At 45.9% G+C, this 12,963-nt stretch overlaps 1 protein-coding gene across 6 annotated transcripts in view; it reads right to left on the bottom strand.

The window, feature by feature from the left end:
* Positions 1-12,963, bottom strand: part of FLNB (filamin B) — a 148,268-nt gene that overhangs the window by 53,371 nt on the left and 81,934 nt on the right. For all 6 annotated transcript variants that reach the window (XM_056128970.1, XM_056128971.1, XM_056128972.1 and 3 more), the window contains exons 10-19: positions 11,818-11,944; positions 10,572-10,708; positions 9,055-9,248; positions 8,111-8,224; positions 7,164-7,307; positions 6,665-6,788; positions 6,196-6,356; positions 4,936-5,026; positions 4,554-4,723; positions 354-471 (exon numbers count right to left, since the gene is read on the bottom strand). In XM_056128970.1, the coding sequence (XP_055984945.1) occupies positions 354-471; positions 4,554-4,723; positions 4,936-5,026; positions 6,196-6,356; positions 6,665-6,788; positions 7,164-7,307; positions 8,111-8,224; positions 9,055-9,248; positions 10,572-10,708; positions 11,818-11,944 (1,380 nt within the window). The remainder of the gene's footprint in view (positions 1-353; positions 472-4,553; positions 4,724-4,935; positions 5,027-6,195; positions 6,357-6,664; positions 6,789-7,163; positions 7,308-8,110; positions 8,225-9,054; positions 9,249-10,571; positions 10,709-11,817; positions 11,945-12,963) is intronic.

Below are 12,963 nucleotides of genomic sequence, written 5' to 3'. Positions count from 1 at the left end.
AATCTTGGCACACAGCTTTCTGGAGCGTTTCTACTGGGCCAACTATCCGTAGCCACCGATTCCACAGAAGGGACAAGAGTCAAGCACATAGACCACCTCCCTGGCATGTAGGAAACACACTAACCCCATGCAGGGAAGGGTATCTGACCACTCACCCACACGACACACACGAGGGAACCGGAGTGGGGAGAGTGCGTGGCAAGGAGAGTCTGTTCAGACCCACGCCCCTCTGACTGCAAACTCTCTACAGTCAAGTTGGCCTCTCTGCAAATGATCTTTAGGAGGGGGTCTACAAGGCAGCACCAGCCAGTGGTTTTTAGTGACCCAACTCCTCTCCGTGTGTGCGTACTTACTGTTTTCCAGCCCGTTAATTTTTATCTTGTTCAGATCCAGCGGAGCAGCAACGCCCACAGTGAAAGGACTTTTGGGGATGGGATCACCGCCGTAGGTGACCAGCACCTGCATGCTGCCCTAGAATGACAGAAAACAACCAACATTCCTTTGGGGACCCTGACACAATCTGCTTCACATCTGTCTAAGTGAGCCCTCCCATTTTCATTTTTCTAAGACACTTGGGGTACTTGGCTCCTACAGATTTAAAGGGCACTTACAAAGGCATTCTCTAAACCTCTTGTAACATAACAAGAATGACAGAGGAACCAGATAGTGTAAGAAAAGCGGCTCATAACAATAGTGGCAACTTCTCAAGAATTTTGTGTTTGGGGCTTTCTTGCATTTCCTGAATGCAACCACAAAACGATCCTAAAGGGAAGTTCCTGTTGGAGTTCTCACTTTACCAGGAGGGAAAGGTCCACATTAAAGCGGGATGGTCACTTGTCCCCAGTCACACACTGCTAAATTTGTCTGCTGGGGCTTCACCCCTTAGAAGCTAAACCCGCACCCTAGCTGCTCCTCCACCGACAGTGTCATACTCTGTCCCACCCCAAAACCCAGCACCACCCAAACCCAGCACCACCCAAACCCCCCATGGCAAAAACAGATGGACTTGGGGTTCTCTATTCAAAAGCCATTTCCCCTCTAGATCCTGGAAATCCATTTCAGGTCCCTGAACAGGAAAGGGATTTGCAGAAGCTTATCTGCAGCTAAGATCCCCAGAGGGGGTCAAGCTCCTGAATCTGTATCAGGGAAAGAGGAAATAAAGGTCACAATGTGAAGAGAGACTGTGCCCACAAGCCGGCCAGCCCCCTCACTCTGCTGCCCAGGTAGCCACAGCCACAGAGGTGTGGCATGGCCATATGTGGCAGAACTGCCTATTCTAGGGCCAGTCCTGACACACTGATGGCTTCCCCATCACTGCAAGACAGTTCTCCCTGCTCCAAACCAAGGCGCCATGAAAGCCCACAGCTGACTCAGGAGACAGACCCTCCTCACTTCTGGGAACACAGAGAGGGAGAACAGCAGCACAGGGAGAAACGCATCCCCCCACCAGATCTGGCAGGCTTCCTGGAATCTTGTCCCTGAGTAAAGCTGTTGCTGACTGAGTGTTCAGAGGGTGTAGCTTTTGGCTATGTGTTTTTTCTCACATTCCTTTTGTAATAGCGGAAAAGCACTAAGAAACAAATTGGTTGCGTCAATGAAGGAGGGAGGATGGATTTTCCAAGATTAGCACCGCAAACAAAACCAACTTGTCCTCTACCTGGAGGATGAAACACTGCATGGCAATGTTTTATTATTTATTATTATTTAGTTAGTTGTTATTTATTCTCAGCTTTGAGGGAGCTGAGAATGGGTCAGGGGAGGAAAACCTGAGTGCTCTGGACTGCGTGAGGTGAGGTCTGGGCTTTGGAGCTAACCCCGGGGTTAGCTGAACCTCTCCACCATCCCCTATTTTCTAATCGCTTCTCTGAAGCAGCAAAGCAGAGAGCATGAGTCCTCTCTGAGCTGGCCCACTCAGGTCTCAGAGAAGGAAGTTCTCTTGTCACTAGCAACAAAACCCAAAACTCAAACTCTATAGGAGACTTTGCCTTAAGCAGTCTCATAGAGGGCAGGAAGGAATCTTAGAGATTTACACCTTGGATGGCCACTAGCCTCAGAAGGTTTCATCTGACTCTTGAGTCAAGGCCAGAGCTCCACCCCAGGGGCCACGAAGGGAGTGACCACAGCATCGTCCAGCAGCACTGGCTGAGGGACAGTTATGTTCTCTTTTCAAGGGCTTGAGATTGTAATCTCACTTTTCAAACCTCCTGTCCAGGAGACCCTGACCTGAACCTTAATGAGAGGCTAAGACTGGGAGGCACCCACTGAGCCAGCTACCAGCAGTCAGAGTCAGGGTCAAGACCGATCTCCTGTGAGGCTCACCAAATTCACTGCACTCATGGCTTCCTGAAAGGCGCCATGGTAACATGTGACAGTCTCAGTTCCCAGGTGGCCCTTGTAAGGTAGGGGAGCACCTGAAGGCTGGCACTCAGGGATCCCGGAGGTGATGGTGAGCAAAGGCTGGCATCTCACTCAGCAATGTGGCTCTAAAGAAAAGGCGCTCACCCTGACAAGGATCACCTCCCTCTCTCCATTTACACCATTTCTGGAAAGTTCCAGCCTGCTATTTCTTAAAAGCATCAGGAGAAGGTGTGGCAGGGGGAGTCTGTCCTGAAAGCATGCTCCCCGCCTCCGTGTTGGTGCACGGCTCTCTGAGTTATCCTGGGCCTCTAAACCACATCCAAGAGCACAGCTCAAAGGACATGCTTCTTTAAACCCAAGCTTGAGGCTGTTAGCTGCTCTTCAGAAAAGGGAGTTCAAAGGAGAATGAGCATGTGCTGGCCCTTTTCTAACAGATCACAATGTTTTAATGCTGCCTCTGCTTGTGAGTGGAGCTTTGACTTCATTTATTCACTCTTTGGGTCATAAATGGAGAGGGAGCAACAACAGCCTCGGACCTGAGCTCCAGGATGCACAGGGAAAGAAGACTACAGAAGATCTGTGGACAATGCTGTCCTGTTAGTGCACGAGGAAAAGATTTCTGACTGAGGACACTGTGTGAAGCCTGCATTCTCTCCCTTTGTCTGACTGGATTTCCTCTTGAGTCCCGGGGTTTCCTTTCTCTTCCCACAGATGTGCACATTAGGCTAATGGTTAATGCAATCGAGCTGGGACACCAAGAGATCTCAGTGTGTGTATATGTGAACAGGTGTATGTGACCAAGTGTATGTGTGTATTTAACTTGTCCCATTCTGTGAATGTCTGTGAGCATATGTGTATGTGTATGAACAGGTGTGTATATGTGTGTCTAAATTGTTCCAGCCTGCGTGTGTGAATTTATGTGTGCATGTGTATGTGAACATATGTGTCTGAATTGTGCCATTCTGTATTTGAATGTGTGAGCTTGCGTATGTTTGAGTGTGTGAATATGCGTAAGCGTGAGTATATGTGAACATATATATGATATGATGTGTGTACGTGTGTGTGTGTGTGTGTGTGTGCATACACTGCATGGAAAGACGGAAAGGCATAAAGTCAGGGGTTGATTTCTGCTTTGTGTCCTGAGTTGCTGGGATAGGATCCAGCTACCCAGGGAATTGAACTTGAAACAAGTAGGTAGGCAAATAAATGAGCAAATAAATTAAAAATGTAAGTGTGTGGGGTCTTTTTTTTAGAAGTCTGATGATGGTTTTGTAACTAGGAATATACCCTAAAAACTTAACTAGTGCTTATATCCACCATTCTATGGTAAAACTGGCTATAGAATATGTCATTTTTCTGCAAGCTGCGAGTCTAAGACCCTATCAATATGGCTGAGGGCTGGATGATACTTATATCTACACTTATGTGAAACTTGATATTAAATCCTTGGGGGATTAATTCACAATCCAATCTGTGAATTTAATTTGCCTTTGTTGCCATAACAAAACATGCAAAATTGCAAATTAGGAAAAAAAAAAGAAAAATCTTGCTCTGAACAATGAACTACAAGGACCTCAGAGACACTGAGTGAGTCGTTCACACTGGAGGCAGCAACTGAGACCAAGTCTCTGCCAGATTCCTTGGGCCTGGCAAAGAGCCCTGCTGAGCGTGCCGACAGCCCTCACGCCTGCTGCTTCCAGAGAACTGGATGAACTTGACTCTGAAACATGGAGAATAAACATCCAGCTTAACTGCACCAGTGACAAAATGGGACACCAGCTTCCAACCTCTAATGCTGACTTTACCTGCACTGAGGAACATACAGGGCAACAAAGTCAATTCCAGGGGTGCAGAACCTGAACCTGTCCCAGCGTTTGTGACTTGCTTTTGAGTGACTCAGCCAGAACACAAGATGGCATATGAATACCAAAGATAGCAAGAGTCTCTGAAAGTGTGTGACAAGAGACTGTGAAACCATGCGATCTCGACTGGCACGCATGGCTATGGCAATCCCGCACGTACTACCAACAGAATGAACCTGGCTTCTCAGCATCCCCAGAGAGGTTCAGAATGAAAGACAGGAAGGAGCTGTCTCCCAGAGGGGCACTTCAGCAGAACTCATGGCACCTTAGTGGAAGCTCCTGGCACCCTCATGGGAAGCCAGCAGGGGGCTGAGGGGACAGGAAGGCCCCTACCTGCTGAATGGGTGTGTATTTAACAGTGTGGGAGTAGTCATAGTTGTCGATGATGTCTAAATCCTTCACCGCCTCGCCAGGCACAGGGCTGCTGAACTGCACGTTGAGTGGGGCTTTTCCAGCTCCCTTAGTATACACAGTGAAGTGGGTCGGTTTCCCATTTTCTACACCTGGAAGGAGAAACTCGTGAGGTGAGGAGACAAGACAGGCTGCCATGCTTTCACTTTTATAACCAGTCTGACAGGTTCAACAGCGCCTGATGAGGGGGCTCTCAGGCACCTCCGCACAGTTCAGGAGCATCTTCCCAGGGAATTGACCTGAAGACAAGAGTCCTGGCCACTGGCTAGCGGCCCTGCTCCCGGAGCCTCACCCACCACCTTACCTGCTCTGCTGAGCCCGGGGCCTTCTGCCTTGACTTTGCTGGCATCATGGGAAGGGTCGACTTTGACTCGGAAAGGACTGGCGGGGATTTCCTGGAGGAGAGACAGTGTCTCAGTAGGAAAGTCCCCGAAAGCAACTGCCAGAATTTAGCCTTCAGCCCAAATGCAAAGGAGGGAAGCCTCAGGCCAGTCTAAACCTTACTGGGTGTTGAGTCGACCCAAGGTCATACTCCAGTCTCAGGTAAGGACTCCAACAGGGGAGTCACTAAGGCCTGAACCCCCTGAAATCACAGGCTTTGACTCATTTTCCGTACAGATGCAGGAATATTTCCCATAAAAATATCTGAGAATTGAGGCTTTCGCATCAAATGTTGAATATTTATAAGGCAAAGGGAGAAAAAGAGACTAAAGTCCATGACAACATATGGAGTCTGGGGGAAGAAAAACTCTTCCAGGGCAAGCTGAGAACTGAGGTTTGGAGAATGCAAGGAACTGGTTGGTCAGAAGAAGGATAAAGACAGAACAAATAACTAAATGAAATCAACAAGACCAGCACCTTTGAGGCACAGAACTTTCTCCTAAGGTTTTCTATTTTTCAAAAAAGATAAATTTGAATGATTTTTGTTGCTCCATTTTAAGTTACTGCATACTATATTATCATGAGTGAATATTAATTCTACCAGATATTTCAACACTTCTCTACCTTAAGGCTGAGGCTAAAGTCATTGCTTCAAAGGGACTGAAGTACAAGATATCTAGAAGTTAATCATTTCAATCAAAACTTTGAGGGAAGGGGCCAAAAAGATAGTAGGTAGAGGCGGTAAGACACTTGCGTTGGTTGGAGTCAACCCATTTAATCCCTTGTACCACAACAATTTACCCGTCCCCCCTGCAAGTCCCACCAAGGGCCATTCTTAAGCACAGAGCCAGGAGTTGTTCCTGAGCACTGTCGTCATGAGTGGGGCAAATTTAGGCCCCACTCCCACCTCCCCCCCCCAAAAAAAAAGACTCGAGGAAAGTTTATAGTTTATGAAACGCCAGTCTCTAGCTGGAATGTGGAAGACTCCACTCTTCACTTTTGCTTGAAAGCAGTAAAATGTTGGTTTTACTTAGTTTTACTGGGTGTTTCCTTCTTGATTTTGTGGAACCAGAGGAAAACACTGGAGCAGAGTGTTCTACTCCTCCTCTTCCCGGTTGCTAAAACCACGAAAGAAAGAAAGAAAGGAACAGGAGGCGGAAGGCCTGCAGGTGCAGACACGCACCTGTGTGGCAAAGAGAACTTTGATGGTGTATCGCCCAGCCGCAGGAGGCATGTATTTGACAGTGAAGGTGTCGTTGGCATTTTGAATAATGTCAAAATCCACGTCTTCCTCATCCTCACTTAATACACGGGCATCGCATTTAATGCCAACGCTGACATCACCTGAAACAGACCAGTTGATTAGCACCAGTTTACAAGAAACAGCATGTCTTGAGCAATCACTGCCTGCTCAGGGAAACACCCAAAAACGCAACTGGCTGGTTTTCAGTAAGAAGCCTGAGAACGGGACAGTGGCAAAACAGGGTTTGGGAGAAGCAAGAGGGATTAGCAAAGATATCACCAGGGAATTGACACATACCCATCAGTAAATAATTCCCAACTCAGATGGACTATTTCTGGCTCAAAGTGTACCACACTTGAAAGAACTTTCTTCCCTAAGGAGTCACTGCCCTGATGGAGAACCCCCTCACCTTCTCCAGCCTCAGTGCAGTCCACTGTGAAGTGAGTTGGCTCATTTGCCTTCAGCCCGCTTCTCTCCACGCCGGGCCCAAATACTTTCACCTTCTGGGGATGGCTACCCTGTCCGATATTGACCTAGAGAAGACAAGGAGAAAGTTGTGATCAAGATGCCTCCACTTGACATTGAATGCCTGTAACAAATCATCATGAACAATTCTGTAAACCAAAGTGTTCGGATAAACTGTAAGGGGGAAATTGGAAAAAAAATCAATGAGTGAATTAAATTTTTAAAAGAGTCATCCACTAGGACCCAGGAAATTATTGTTAGTTAATATTCTTGCTAGATCTAGGGAGCAGTCTCGTGCACTCTGACCTTCAGACCACGCCATATTCCACGGAACTCCCAAGGAAGGATCTTTCTATATAACTAACTGACTTCATTCTTGGGTCTAGTATCAAAGCTGACCAGACTTTCTTCTACAGCAGGCTGGACGCCATTTCACCACCTACCCTGTAGGGACTGTGTGGAATGTTCACACCTCCCCAGACCACGGCAATCGTATGCTTGATGGCCTTCACTGGGGTATACGAGCAGGCATAGGTGCCATCCATCTGGCTCTTCATCTGGACGTCAATAGGATTTCCATCTCCGTCCTATAAAACGAGAAGGAGCTAAGAACAGAGCTGGTCCTCACACCGCCTTCATCCAACACACAGTGCACTCACTCACCAAACAAACCTTCAAGTACTGACTATGACAGGTCATGTTCTCCAAGCCAATGATCCCAGGTGATAGACTATTACATGCATTTACTTATTTTTAATTACTAAGAGTAAATTAAAAGTAATTTTTTTGCTTGTTTGTTTGTTTGTCAAGTCCAAACAAAAGCTATGGGCACTTGCTGCTTAATTTTAGTTCCTTCGCTAAATCCTTTGGACACATTTAAGTACATTAGGTAAACACTGTTTAAAAATTTTTTTTAAATTTTTGGGTCACATCCAGTAATGCTCAGGGGTTACTCCTGGTTCATGCACTTGGGAATTACTCCTGGCGGTGCTCAGGGAACCATATGGGATACTGAGAATCAAACCCAGCCACGTGCAAGGCAAATGCCCTACTTGCTGTGCTACTGCTCCAGCTCCCGTTTAACGATTTCTTGTTTATAAACCTCCCACTCTGAATTAGGTAGCTTCAGTCATACTGAAGGATGTTTACAAGGAATTCCCAAGAAATCAAGCCTTGATTGCACAGAATATAAATCATAAGGATGAGAAAGATCACCCTACTTTATGTGCTGAAATATTCCTTAGTTTCCATATAGCATCATCAGAAAAGTATGCTTATTCCCGTTTATGGATGAGGAACCTGAGGATTAGATGCACTGAGAAGTTTTGCCCATGAAGTAATGAATTGTGTCATTTGACAATTATCTGCACAGGGGCCCCTGGAAATTTACCTGAGCCATTATCTTTAAGGGAGCTTTTCCAGCATCCTTTGGATCCACGACGAACTCAGCCACGTTGTTGACAATACATCCAGATTTTTCCAAACCTGGTCCATATGCTTGGACCTGGGACAAAGCACCAGTAATGAGTGTTTTTCTGTGGAATGCCCCAGTTAAATTTCTATATGAAGATGAATGACTAAGGACTGGGGGAGAAACATAAAAACTTGGGTCTGGTTTCACAATACCTAAAGAACAGGATGGTTATGGAAAGGAAAATGCCAAGATGGCCTTCACTTAAAAATGGAAAACACTATCATTAAATTATCATGAGAGAGAAAACTCCCTGAAAAAAAGTCTGGGCTTTGCCTTATTTTGATCTGATAAAATAGAATTTATAGGAGCGGGGGCTGGGGCTTCTAGTCATGTCCAGTTTGAAGAAATTTCAAAACATTTAGCACAGAGTTTCCAAAAATTTGCAATCCTGGAGTGTGAAGGATCAGTAGTTGGCCAAAGTGGGAGAATTACCAGTCCAAGTCAAAATCAGTCTAAGTACAAATGCCCAACACAACCACCGAAGATCGGGGCAGGGGCGGGGGAAGAGGGGGAAGGAGTGGCCTTCTTCACCAGCAAGCTGGCTAACTCAACACTGATTAACCTGCTAGGCATTTGAGAGAAGCTCTTGGCAGCACTGCAAACACTGTTACTTCCTTAAATTACCCCTGAAACTCTTAAAGCAAAGGAGGCCGTTACCAAGTCCATTCGAGAGAAGAGTCGGAGAGCTAAGTTTCTTGCCTCAGTATTGTGTGGTGCACTAGGATTTCAGTTCATGTCTATTTCCCTCCTGAGCTCTAAATGTTTCCCTCCTAACCTCACAGCTCACACCCATCTCACAATACCCAGGAGAGTGTTAGGAGCAAGGAAAGAGATGATAGAAACATGATGAGGTGATTCACCAGATCTGAGTTGTAGTCTCCCGAAGCCGGTTGGATGAAGACCATGTACGGACTGTCTCTGATGTCCTCATCATCACACATGATGTGAACGGCATATTCACCAGGCTCCTTGGGCCAGTACTTGACATCACATGATCCATCATTCTGGTCATCATAATCAATTTTCGCTTGGGAGGGGCCTTCAATGGCAAACCCTGGGGGATAAAGGGGAAGGAACTCCCATTACATGGTAGAAAGAACCAAGTCATTTCACTCCCTCTGCTTCACTAAAAGCCAAGTATTGTCAGGGGATTAAAATTTGTTTGTGTTCCTTTCCCACAAAACCAAGCCTACTAGATCTTTGCTAGAAATGGAAAGGCTCAAATTGATACATTTAAAAAATATCTTCCAATGAGGAAGAGCAATATTTTCTGTTGGCAAAATGGATGCAAATATCAAAGCCTTAAACCACTGTCTACCATTTGTTTTAGCAGATCCACTTCTGGGTTTCCATTTGAAGAAAATAACCAAGAATATGTGTAAATATACACAAAAATGCAGGACATGTATTCAGCCTTGTTTTTCATAGCAAAATCTTGAAAATAACCAGAGAACCTAACAGTAAACACATTCCTGTGATGAAATTACATGAGAGCCGGGGACAAATCAAAACATATCCTGTATTTATCTAAGGCAGAAAGATATAAAGACTTCTTCCAGATATTTTGACAGATTATTATTTATATCTAAATGTATATGTGTAAAAATATATATACATATATATATAAAGGCCTGAGGATGTATACTAAGATATCGTATGATTTCTAGTCTACATGGATAGCTTTCTCAAAGGGAAAAATTACATGTGAGTGCCATTTTCTCTTTATTTTTATTATCTAAAAACAGAGGTGACCAAACTTTGTTGGGTCACATCTTACCCATTGTCTGTTTTTGTATATATGGTTCTACTGGAAGTCAGCCATGCTACTTTGTTTATTATGTAATTTCTATGACTTCTTTCAAGCTCCAACTGCATAGAATAGTTGTGACAGAGTATGATCCACAATACTAAAATATCTGTTTTCTTGGACCATTGTAGAGATATTAGTCCTGATCACTAATCTGATAGAGATGCATTATGTAAATTAAATTCTGCTATGCTTCAAAGAATATTTACTTCCCAAACTTCTAATTTCAACAAAGTTTACTCATTCATCCAAACTAAGGCTCAATTGAGGATACTTGCTTAATGCCAACTATGGCCATGCACTGTTTCAGCAGTTTTGCTGAGAAGGTCTCTGCCCTGTAGATGGATAAATGAATGAATGATGCTGCCCAAGGCAGAGGTCATCCTGAAGGAAGGAGGAAAGCAATAATTGAAGTTTGACAGCAATATCTAGAGGTGGTTTTGGGTGATCAAAAGGCCAAGAGATTAAGGGCTGTAAAGAAGTTCAGAGTCTAAAACCCAACTTGACTGTTAATCCAGGTACCCTATAATCTCAGTCCTTAGAGAGCACTGGCCAGGGATTTTCACTTACCAAGAGATCCCACTTCAGAGCCAATGGACTCTACCACAAAGTCTGCCGATCGGCCAACAACACCACCATGGAGCCCAGGACCCCAAGCACGGACTTTCTGCATGCCTGCTTCAGGACCAACTTGAACTTCAAAGGGACTGTGGGGAAAGGGAACAGAAGCAACATTAAAGAGGAACAAAGATGGGGCTGAACACAGCCCCTTCATTCATTCTTTCCACTTGCCTGCTCCATCTCCAGCCATGCCTCTTCTTTATGCAGCTCTCCCTCAGCCATTGTTATGTCAACAATATAATGCAATGTGATTGCTTTGGGGCAGAACAGGTTGGCACTGTGGCCACATGTCTTGCGCTATGCTTTTGGTCATGTATCTGTTAGGTTTGGGGCTCTTCATAGTCTGGGGTCTGGCAGGCAAGTGAGCCCATACTTTTCCACATCCTTCCACATCCTTCCATATCCTGCTTGAGTTAGAACAAGGAAGCTAGGCTGAGCAGATAATGAATAGGCACCTTAAGTTGATGCAGAGACTATAATAGAGTTTTCTCAGATTCTCAGAACTCTCTAATGCCTACTTCTCCAAGTAAAATGAGTTTATTCAAAGTTTAAGGAAGAGTTCTGAAGAAACAGTACAGAGGTAAAGATATTTGCCTGGCCTGCAGCTGATCCTGGTTCAATCCCCAACCCCAATTTAATCCCTGGTACCAGCAACTTGTGAGCAGAGTTAGGAATGGACCCTGAGCCCTATTGGGTGTGACCCAAACTACCCCCCACCCCACCCTCACAGTAGAGAGCAATGGCAACACCCATAAAGCAGGGTTGGAGAAGGATTTCCTTGGTTCCTGACTACGTGGATGTAGAGGGTTTTAACATAAACCACTGAAGACTACACCTACACTCTCACACACACACACACACACACCTAAACACAGGTACACATTAAAAGAAGGGGAATCTCAGTTCAGAGAAGTGTGTACAGACACTCAGCCCATTTGCTCTCTATTACTGCTCCTCCGGTTTCCCTGCCTCCCACCAGCCCTAAACCACCAGCAGTTAGTTTAAAGCAAGGCAGCCAAAACCACAGCAACTTTCTGCTGCTTTTGAGACTAAGCCAAATGTCTGTGTGCTGCTCTGAAAGGGACAAAAAAAAAAGGCTTTCAACAAAGCAGATCCCTTTCCCTTCTGCAGTCCAGGAAGCAAGTGCCCGACTGAGCAAGTTCTGCGGAAGATGCAACCCCAGCTGGAAACTCACCTCTTTGGAATGTGGTGTCCCCCCCAAGTGATGGCAATGCTGTATTTCCCTGGGGTGCTGGGATAGTACTCAAATGCATAGACTCCTTCCAGAAAGCCCTTCTGCTTCACCAGCTCCTCCAGCCCCTCTGTGGGAAGGAAGCACACAGGTTTTTGAAGGCAATTCTAGACTTAGAAGGATGACACTCGAAAAAATAAGACGAACCAGCAAGAGCCACAACATATAAGCTTTAGGGAGACCAAGGGGGCTGTTTTTAAGTGTGGGTCCCTCAAAAGCTGGGAAACTACTCCAACCTGAAAATGGTCTTGTTTCTCCTTCAGAATGGAGGGAAATGGGAGATGTTTCAGTAACCAGGCCTCTCAGCTATGAGGTCCTGATCTTTCCGAGTGAGTCTACATAAAGACAAGTTAGCCAATATCTTAACCTTTCCCAAACTTTCCCCCACCTTTCCAGGGATTTCTTAGCACTCCCCCCACCCCCCACCTTGACAAAAACTAGAGAGGGAGTAAATCCTTATAACTATCTGGCTTGAGTTTCAGGCCCGCATCTGGCATATCTTTCTCAACTAAAGCCACACAACGGAAGTAGGAAAGTCACATCAGCTGTGTGCGGGAGGCAGGTCTCAGATGCCACACTACAAACTCCCCTGCACCATCAGGAAAGAACTTGTTTTCTATTGAGCCTTGAGGTTTGGCTGGGGAAGCTACTCATTTAAGTGAGAATTCAAGGTCAAGGAAAACAAAAACACAAACAAAAAAGAGGCCTTGGCTCCTGTAGCAACCTGTGTCTGTGTGTGTGTGGGTGGGGAAGGTGCCGATTTGGGGGTGGGGGTGGGGGTGGGGTGGGGGGAACGACAGCCCCAGAGCCACATGGTTCCAGTTCTGGGCAATCTAGAATGTTGGCACCCTGGGGAAGTTCCAGCCCATCCTCCCCGCCGCCCTCCCCCCCAATCCCCCCACACACTCCTTGGTACTTTCACATCAGATAGGAACTAGGAACTTTCCAGAACTCAGTGTACGCCTGCCCCAGCCTGTCTGAAACACAGGAGGAAAGAGCAGTCCTGGCGCAGTGGGAGAGTGGGAACACCGCGGGAAGTGGAACCGCCAAGAGCAGCGAGACCAACAGCCCAAGACCCTGAGCTGAGAC

This window comes from Sorex fumeus, unplaced genomic scaffold (genome assembly GCF_029834395.1).
Source record: "Sorex fumeus unplaced genomic scaffold, SorFum_2.1 ptg000072l, whole genome shotgun sequence".
Taxonomy (NCBI): Eukaryota; Metazoa; Chordata; class Mammalia; order Eulipotyphla; family Soricidae; genus Sorex; species Sorex fumeus.
Note: the sequence above shows the minus strand (reverse complement) of the source record. Positions and strands in the feature narration are given on the sequence as shown.